At 38.3% G+C, this 10,359-nt stretch overlaps 1 protein-coding gene across 1 annotated transcript; it reads right to left on the bottom strand.

Annotated features, from left to right (window-relative positions):
• Positions 1–241: 241 nt before the first annotated feature.
• aurka (aurora kinase A) lies at positions 242–7,786 on the bottom strand. Its single transcript, XM_005929710.3, has 9 exons — positions 7,194–7,786; positions 6,688–6,753; positions 5,074–5,413; positions 4,945–4,987; positions 4,653–4,844; positions 2,052–2,190; positions 1,720–1,868; positions 1,411–1,585; positions 242–1,324 (listed from the first exon to the last, which is right to left on the bottom strand). Exons 2-9 carry the CDS (start codon positions 6,748–6,750, stop codon positions 1,142–1,144), a joined length of 1,284 nt encoding a protein of 427 aa, XP_005929772.1. The 5' UTR covers positions 6,751–6,753; positions 7,194–7,786; the 3' UTR covers positions 242–1,141.
• Between the last annotated feature and the right edge of the window lie 2,573 nt (positions 7,787–10,359).

The raw sequence follows: 10,359 nt of genomic DNA, 5'->3' as shown, positions 1-10,359 counted from the left end.
ATTCATACAGGTAACGAGTGGGGGACAGAAAAGCTTCTTACAGAAGACGTTACAGGTCTGTGAGAGCCAGAGATTTTCCTTGTTTGAGGTGACCAAATACTTATTTTCCACCCTAATTTAGAATAAATTCTTTACAAATCCTACCATGTGGATTCATGGATTTTTTTTTCACATTCTGTCTCTCACAGTTGAAGTGTACCTCTGGTGCAAATTACTGACCTCTGTCATCATTTTAAGTGGGGGAACTTGCACAATCGGTGGCTGACTAAATACTTTTTTGCCCCACTGTATAACTAAATTCCAAATTGCTTGCAGGCCCACTGAAGGCAGCATGTAGTAAAAAGTTGGTTGCTTATTGAGTAGAAAGCTCTACAGACTGTGTCAGAGAATCCTAAATAAAAGTGTGAATTTCACAACAGGAAAGAACAAAACATCATGGTCAAGACAGGTCAGCAAACCTTTAACATGTTTTTCATATTTGGCACATGCAGTTTTAATCTGTGACTTATTGAAATTAAAGTCAATTCCACTTATTTAGGACTCACACACACTCCCTCAAAACAAATATCTAACCAATCCAGTTACCACAGACCCACAAGTCACACTTACATTACAAATAAATGAAACAGGAACTTTTCATAAATGACAAATTCTTCTACCAGCTCCCTGTGCAGCCTGGACACAGCTGGAGGTGTATGAAGTCGATGAGAGCGCCTCACTCAAACGTCAGTGTGAAGACAGGTTACTGAGTAAAATAACTGAGCCTGAAACACAAAAACTGTTAAATGCACACTGGACAAATTCCAGCGTGAGATTCTTTGATGATAATTTATTTTTCAATTTCAAGTAACGACATTTTAGAAAAGCTCAGTAAAACTCTCATAATTCTGCAGACAGTAAAATATTTACAGGAAACAGAATGCCACAGAAAGAAAGTTCAGGTAAGACAGAACACATTAAGTTTAAAAAAAAAAAAAGATAACAAATATAGCTAAGTGGCTCAAGATATTTGCAAACCAAAATACTGTTCCACCAAGTGGTTTTAAAGTCAGAGATAGAAGCAGATTTTCATACATCAGCTACACCCTCGTGTTTATCTTGTACAGTCTCCATCAGACGTGCGGTCGTACATAGAGACCAGTCACTGGCTGGGCTCGTCACCGTTTAAGGTTGTTGGCTTCTTGGTCGAGTACTCGACCACCCAGGGGTGGGACAGGACTCCCTGGATGGGCAGTCTGTGCATAGGGTTGTGCTTCAGCAGCCTGGCAACCAAGTCTTTAGCTCCAGCACTGATTGTGGCCTGTGGTGGGTAAGAGTACTCCACCTGGAGGTCAAAGACAGAAAATGGGAATAAATATTCAACTTTTGAGAGAAGCCGTAGAGCATTTCTGTACTGTGGTGGTGTCATACCCTTGAAATCCTGCGGTAGGTCTCCTCGTGGGTTTTTGCTTCAAATGGGGGTTTTCCAACCAGGAACTCGTAGCAAAGGACCCCGAGACTCCACAGGTCCACTTTCTCGTCATGAGTTTTCCCCTCAATCATCTCTGGAGGTAAGTAGTCCAGTGTCCCACACAGAGTGGACCTCCTGAAGAAAAGAGAAAAAAAAAAAAAGAAGTTTGTTCTCTTTAATGATATACAATTTCTTACCTGTGTAGGCTAAATCATTTCCATAGTTTCACCTTCAACATGATTAAAAGCGAAAAAGTTGCATGAACATACCTGGAGGACGGGGTGTGAACAGACCAGCCGAAATCCGCGATCTTGAGCTCCCCATTGGCCCCCAGTAACAGGTTCTCTGGTTTGATGTCCCTGTGGATCACCTTTTTGGTGTGGCAATAGTTGAGGGCATCTGCTAACTCCATGATGTACTAGAACAACACATTAAGCACACAAGTATTAAGCACACAACACGCATCACAGAAGAGATGCTTTAAGTGAACGTAAAACATCCTGGAAACAGGATTCTCTACAAATAAAGGGTAAAACTAGGGAAGCTCCTTAGATTATAGAACAACAAGAGTGCCGAAAAGGTCTTAACTCTGCACTCTTACCGTGGCGCTTATGTTCTCGGGAAAATGCCCACAGCGCTGGAGCTCGCTGTACAGCTCTCCCCTGGGTGCAAACTCCAGGATGAGGTACACACGAGAGGCATCGTGGAAGTAGCCATAGAGTCGCAGGATGTTCGGATGCCTGTAGGAAAATCAGGACCATTAGATATTTTGACAATCATTTCCAATATGTATGGACTCCCCAAACTAAACTGCTATTCATTACTATGGTAAGGGGTAATTTTACTGAAGGGAATGTGTAGTTGGCATATTTTAGTGCCATTTTTCTGCAAATGAATCTATGTGGTCATATTAAAAAAAAAAAAAAGTTGGGCATATGGAAGTCCACAGAGAGTCTCACACTCGCCGTCTGATGATCGGACTTGTTGAGATCCAGAAACCATAGCGTGCCTGTGACGTTCTCCATATCTGAAGTAAAATCCAATCACTCTGAGGGAAAAGGTTTTAAACCTGACTGTGTTAACATTTAGATAAACGTGAAAACCCCACAGCATCTGAACATTTGTCTGACAGTGACATGAAGAAGAGTCTGATTTCCACAGATTAAAATAAATAAAAAATATATAATAATCAAAAAGATAAATTATCATCATACTAACACAGGTCTTCCCAGCCGTGCAGCAGGAGCATACCAACACAGCCAAACAGAACACAAACCACATTTACACACTTTCATATGTGATGAGCCACATTAAAGCGATGGACCCATTCATACAAGAGACAAAAGGCATTCACAGGTTAAACTCTAAAACCATACGCCGTTGCTCGTAAAGACTTAAAATCATCAATCAGCAACATAAAACCAAGCAGATATTAGTTATGGGCTAATAGTGTTTACTTTGAGGTGTTCACCTCATCTGCCCACTTCTTCTTGGCTCACTTATTTGCATTTTTACCAGTCGTAAAAAAAAAAATAATTCCTGCAATTGAGATTCAAATGACATTTTAATACTTTATTTTCCCAAATTTAAAATTTAAAGGTCTGAATATTTGAACAAGAACCCCACAGACACATTTACAGTCATTACAATTACGAAGAAACTAATTCAATGCAGTTATATCTAATATGAACAATGAGCACAAGCCACAGATAATCTTCCATTTTGGAACATGTGTCCTAGACTTAAAAAACACATTTTATTATTTTTGACCCAAAACGAGTGTCTGAGCCCGTGCACAAACTCAGAAGCAGCATTTAAAGAGTTTGAGTCAGAAAGCTGTTTTTCCATAGACTTCTAAAGGACTTTTTGCAACCACATCCATCACAGTCTGCTGGCCTTCAGGAGTGCAGGGTTCGTAGGTACTTCTACATCTGCTTAATTTTTCTGACCTGGAATCTATGACTGTTTAATACCATTTGTATGAGACTCAAGACCAGGACTGGGCATCGTCACCAACATCTACAACTGATTCTATTCTGATTCGCAAGGTCCCGACTCCATTCAATTCAATTCAACTTAGAGTCAGAAATATTATAATCATTTATCTTTGATTCGTACTGTCCAAAGAATGCTCTAAAAATGGTAAAAATATTTCATTTCAAATTACTTGAAAATTTCTCTGCAATTACAAACTCAGTGTAAATTATCTAGGTATAAAAACAAAGCTGACACCTGTGAAACTTCATCAGAAGTGCAAGCCTCACAGCTGATGCCTTTGTGTCAAAGTAGCTAATGATTAATCACAAAAATATGAAGGAGAATTTCCTGGCCTGGCTTTTTATAGCAGAAAGCCACTGCTGGAACTAGTTGTTAACTACAAGTCTCCATTTAGTGGAAAAAAAACAAAAACAAACAAAGAAACACAACTTCCCGGCGAGTGTAGTCCCTTCTGCTTAATTCATGTGTAAAAGCATGCACATAGCACAAGCGGACAATTTCACATGTGATCTACTGCAAATATTAAAATAGTCACAGTACATTAAAAACAAGAAAACCATGAATCAACATACAAATTTTGCAATTTGGCAGAATTTGTAAAAGCTGAAATTTCTGCGATATGGAACAGCAGAAATATCTTGTCAGAGGTAATTTTTGGGAAAAAAAAACAAAACAACAGCGGCTAACAACGCTGTACACAACTGTAGACTGGTGCAAGGGAATAATGCAGAAAATTGAGATTTTTGATGGTAAACTGGTCTTGAAGTACTGTGCAGGAAGTGTGATTTTGTTGTGGTGGAAGCAAAACAGCCAAAGTAAGAGGGAACATATTAAAATATTTTGGACCAGAAAATAGATTTTTTAAAACTCACTCCTACTCAAGACAGTTTTGAAAAATCAGACAAGGATCCAAGATAATTTCAGTAGAATAATGCTGTTGTGCTGACTACCAAAGTCATTTTTGCTTACTTTCCCTACAATAATCAGTCACTTCAGTTTGACCCCATCTCTTTTCCCTCATCTGTAGCTCGCCTGCAGTGGGTCTATTCAATTTTTTCAATTCAACTTTATTTATATAGCGCCAAATCACAACAAAAGTCACCTCAAGGCGCTTTATATTGTCTACTCACCACAGTTTGAGAAACGCTAGTCTGGGGAGTAGTTAATTACAATTAACAGTAAAATATAATTCGACAGATGTTACCTGAGGTGAGACTGGATCTCCACTTCTCTCCTCAGCTGGTGCTCCACCCCAGCCTTCTCCAGCTGCTTTTTGAAGAGCACCTTCAGGGCCAGGATGAACTTAGTCTGTCGCTCCCTGGCGAGGTAGACATTCCCGAACTTCCCCTTTCCCAAAGGACGACCAATGTCAAAATTTTCCAGACTCCATCGTGTCCTGTGTGAGCAAAACGGCACACTGTTACAGCAAGAGCGACATAAACTTTGACCTGTCATAAAAGTATATGGATGAGACAAGGAACTACTCTTAAACGTACTTTGATGTAGAGGTTTGTGCATGATCGTTCTTGGCAGGTTTGTCTGGACAAAGAAAGAGGAGGATACATTTTAGCACCCAAAACACAGACACAAACACCATTGTTTTCCCAGTTTAGTATTACACTTACCCTGTGGCTTCTCTGGCTTTTGTGGTTCCAACTGGGGTTTGGTCAGGTTTGGTTTAGGAGCTTGCGTTTTCAGCTGCTTTTGCTGGGTGCTGGGTTTGAGCTGTGTTGCGGCATTTACATTCTGAGTAGCGGGGTTCACATTCTGATCAGCAGGGTGTGTCGACTTGACAGTAGCGGGCAGGTTTGACACTGGTTTCTGGTGACTCATAGGCCTCTGAACGCGCTGAGGTCCATTTGATACACCTAGAACTCGCTGATGCGGGGTTGGTGTGACTACAGCCTTCTGAATGGGCTGTGACTGCTGCAATACAGGAATCCGCTTGGGCCCATCACTGGTTGACTGCAAACAAACAAGATAAACAATAATAATAATTGAAAAAAGCTTCAAGCTTTTTACTTTTTTTTTAAAAGTATTATAAATTAGCTTTACCTTGAAAGAAAATAATAAAAAAAAAATTGTAATTTGAAATTCATTTCATTTCTAAATTTTCTTAACCATCTATTCAACCTAGTCTCTCACTGAGCACATCCTGGACAGGTCGCTGGTGTGTCACATGGCTAACAGAGACGGAGACAACCATATGCTCTCGCCAACGTCCAATTTAAGGTCACCAATTCTGCTCATATTATCAAGATTAACAATGCTTTTTGTGGTGTAGTCAATATGGTCAGTTTAGTTTATTTATAAGCTCATTTTAAAAAAAATAACTGCTGGCTACCATCCCATACAACTGGACGGGTAAAATACATAGCTAATAAAAATAAAATAGATTTTAAAAAGAAAAAATGAGAACATGAGTAAAGCAGGATTGAGAAAAAGTAATCCAATTAGAGTTAAAAGCCAATGATGAAAACAGGTTTTGAAAATGTCTAATGCTGGAGGGGTCCAGATGTGCAGATGCAGTTTGTTCCACAATTTAGGAGCAAAACCCTGATCAGCTGTTTTAATCTAGGAGAACCTGCTAAGCAGATCTCAGTGAACTAATGGAAGTAGGCAAAGTTATATGGAAGCAAGAAGGTGCAAACGCATGCAATGCCTTAAAAATGATATGTGGTCTGTCTTGCGCATGCCAGTTAAAAGTCAAGCTGCAGCATTTTGGACCAGTTGCAGTCAGGGTAATAGTGACAGACTGTCACCTGAAAAGTCAGGACTCTAAAAATCTGAAACTTTGAAATCTGTTTACCTTTGCGAGTTCCCTAATCTGAAGAAAAAAAAAACCCCCAAACAAACAAGTTTTAACAACAGCATTTATCTTTTACCTCAAAAGACAAGGTTATCTAAATTAACAAACACCAATTCTATTTTAATCAGTGGATCAATACTCCTATGATCACATACAAGTTCTTAGTTCTGGCCATGTTCATTTTCACCCATCCAGCTTTGTGGGTAAATTCTCTCTTAGGTCCGTTTTTGGTGATGCATATGCCGAGTCTCTATATACACTAGATCTTCTTAATAAGCCATATAGAAAAGTGTCCAAAGACACTGGTATGCTTGGAAGCGCAAATCTAATGCCATACACAGTAATCAAGGATATTTACCAAAACAAAACAAGAAACAAAAACACACATTTAATAAAATTTTTAACCAGCCCCGGATTTATGATGAGTTACCTTAATTTCAGGCCTTTGAAGTTTCGTGCCTTTTGGCATCTTGTGCATAGCAGTAGAGTCCATAATCTAATAAAGAAGTAAACGGAGACAGGTTTTATTCAAAGAAATTGTTAAAAACGTGATTGGAATTAAGAAAAACATGCAGTTTGTTTAACTCTTTAGTCTGTCACATTTCTTCTAGCTAAGAAGGTTGGAAGAGACGCTTTTCTTTTCAACCTCCTTAGACTACGATGACCGAGAACCTTCAAGACATTTCTTCTAGCTTAAAAAAAACCAAACAAACCCAATAACAATCCTGTTTGGATATAGACGCTCTTGTATTCATGTCTGAAATAACTGTTTAAAAATGTATATACAATTTACAATGTTTATTCTGTCAGGAAGATTAACAGTAGCCATCATCGTCACGTTGTTGCCGATCAGGTAAAGTTAAATTAGCATCCACACCAAAACACCACGTTAAACATCACCTTTTTACAACAAGCTAGTTGTATAAAACCACTTACCTAAATATATTATTGCAATGACCCGATTCAACGCTAAACGATAATTTTTCTAGAACATAAACAGGTCGAAAACAGCTCCAAGGGAGGCTAGCTAACAGCTACGTCGGCCAGTAGACCACAGCTGGCGTTTGTGGCTCGCTACAAACATAAGGACTATCCACGAAGACGTTACGACGAGTCTACCTTAGTATCACTTCTTTTTTTCTGAAAAATACTACATGAGTGCTAATAAAACAATAAAGTCGAAACACAAAGCTGTAGCAGTACAGAGACTGACTGAGATTGGCTAACTCTCCGAACACTGCTTGTTTAATTTCAAACGGCCCTCGGTTTAAAACCTTTAAATACAACACAGGCTGCTATTGGCTGAGGGAATGCTCAGTACTCACTCTCCATTGGCTGAGGCTATCGCGGCGGCCGGTGGAGAGTGACGTACTAACGTCGAAGTGAATCTTCCAAAACACTAGGGGGCAGTCCACAGACACTGTCAGTACAGGAACTCTTCCATACCACATGCTATTACACTTAATGATTTTATTATTACTTCAGCTGCTTGAAAAAAAAGTTTCTTCCCAAATATAAACTCAGAAAAACAAGAGTTATTCATAGTTTCATAGTATTTTCTTCCTTTTTATTACTATCAATGATATCGCTTTTGAAATCTATTTAAATTTATTATTTTTTGATTCCCAGTAGATCAGAAATTACAAAACGCATTTATTTGTCTTTATATTATTATAATTATTATTGAACGACTTTCTTTAAAAAGAAAAAAGTTAAATCAGCAACAAATATAAGGAATAAATGCAATGCTTAAGTAAATAAAAAAATGCAATTTATATAATCAACTGCAAATTATAAAGCGAGTTTAGAGCCCTCCTTTTATTTGTTTGTGTTGTCTAAATAACACAAACAAATAAAGCCTTTTATTTATTTTATGTTTCTTTTTGTTTTTGCTAGTTTTAAAACTTTGGCTGGAAAATGTAAGAAAAACAACTTCTGACCCCCTCACAGATAATTATTACACAAACTAAAGGCTTATACGTGGAATTTTTTTTAATTACATGTCTTCAAACCTTTGCTAAGATGTGTATTACTAATATATGAGAAACTACATCCAGGGAGAAATAAACATTAATTAAGTGATTTCCTTTGCAAGATATCTTTGGGCATCTCTTGGTGGGTAATTAATCTAATTACGTGGTGATGAATCCAGTTTTATCAGTACCGTAGGGTCAGATATATCCAGCAAAACAGGCTTCCAAGAGATTCAGAATAATCATAGGATACTGTTATGATTTTTGTGGATTAAGAAAAGAACTTATATCCCATTTGTGGTGTTTTATTGAATTGTGCTAATGACTCAGACACAGACGATAAGGACATTTTCTCTGTTTTCAAAGATACTATGAGAATTTTATTTTCTTCATGCAACTGGTTGTGCAAGGGCAGCTTACATTCTTCAATATCACTGTTGCACTTCAGTGACCATTAACTATCTAACCATTAGCAGCTAACTGGCCAGAAAATGTATTGAAAGAAATCTCATTATGTCCCTGGAAGTATCTGTAAATAAGAGAGCAGGGGCATGCAGATGTGATGGGTGTGAGGTTAGATCAGCCGAGGTTAAATATGATTTATTGCAGTAATCAGGGCTGCAAGACAAGTGACACCAAAGTGCACCATGCACCTGCAGTGGTGATGCCATTTTTGGTGTGCATCACCTTTTGTAAGGATAACACTGAGAATAAACTATCTGTTTATTCCGTTTGAACTGAAGAGCTTTTTATATGCTATTTATGTATTTATATGCTTAATTAGAATAAAAAGTAATACATTATAAAAGAAGAACAACTACAAGAAAACAATGTATACTGAAAAATAATATGTAAAAATCTATCAAAAAAAATTGCACCATGTTGAGAAAAAAAAAATACTAAAAACGTAATAAAACAGTACTTAATTAAACAATTTCAGTGACTTGCATACGTTTCCATTCACACTGTTCAAACTGGTTTGGTATAAAAATGTGTGTATGATGGTGTAAAACTGTTCCTTAGAACAGTATTTCTCAAACCACATGAGTGTGTGACCCATAGCCAAGGGGAGCTCAAGTAATTTTTGAAAATTTCAACACCTGTAAGAGATCTCAGCTAAGTTTGAGAGCAGGTGTTCTGGGAATCCATCCTACCTGGCAAACCATAAGGCCCATGCTTCTTTGAAGTGTATTTGCTTTTTTATTATTGTGTACTTTTTCCATACCAGATATACAGTGTTGGAAGTGGAGTAACGGAATACATGTACCGCCGTTACGTATTTAAAATACAAAATATGAGTAACTGTATTCCGTTACAGTTACCGTTTAAAAATGTGGTATTTAGAATACAGTTACTGTGTTGAAATAAATGGATTACACGGTGGTATTTGCCTGATTCATATTGTCACGGGTCAGGACGGTTTTGTTTGACAGCTATGTTCTGTTGTTCCAGCGTTACGGTGGCAGCGTTACGGTTGCCATGGTTACAGGGTGTCGCTCTCTCTGCGACTGTGTGTTTCCTGGGTGAGAGAGCGCCTTTTTGTTGTTGTTGTGCTAAGCTGAATGCTACAGAATGTAGCCTCATGGGCAGTGTAGTCCGTGCTGCAGGGAGAATGGACTTCCATATCCGTTATGTGTCTGTGAGCGCGAGGAGGGAGGAAAAAAAAGTGGAGCTGTCACCGAGCAGAAACGTAACGGGAGCTGGAAGCATGTAAATATAATAATAACCACTGCAGCCAAGAAGAGTGCCCGATGAGCCCAGTTGTAAGTAAGCGATTAAGACTCGACTGTACACCGTGTTCGTGTTTTCCTCTGAAACAATAAGTTCCTTGGAGCAGCCTTTCTCTGTCTCTCGCTAGCAAACCTGACCCAGACAACAAAGTAAAGCTAGTTTTCGGCTATGAGCCGCGGACCTTCAGTAATAGTAATAAATCACATTCATGTAGTTATAAGCAGCATGATAATATATTAAGTAATCCAAAGTATTCAGAATACGTTACTCTCATTGAGTAACGTAACGGAATACGTTACAAAATACATTTTGGGGCATGTATTCTGTAATCTGTAATGGAATACATTTTAAAAGTAACCTTCCCAACACTGCAAATATGTAACACAGCTGCTCATACA

This window comes from Haplochromis burtoni, unplaced genomic scaffold, assembly GCF_018398535.1.
Source record: "Haplochromis burtoni strain Fernald_Lab_line unplaced genomic scaffold, NCSU_Asbu1 Contig_125, whole genome shotgun sequence".
Classification (NCBI taxonomy): Eukaryota; Metazoa; Chordata; class Actinopteri; order Cichliformes; family Cichlidae; genus Haplochromis; species Haplochromis burtoni.
The sequence above is the reverse complement of the archived record's forward strand: the minus strand, read 5'-3'. Positions and strand labels throughout refer to the sequence as shown.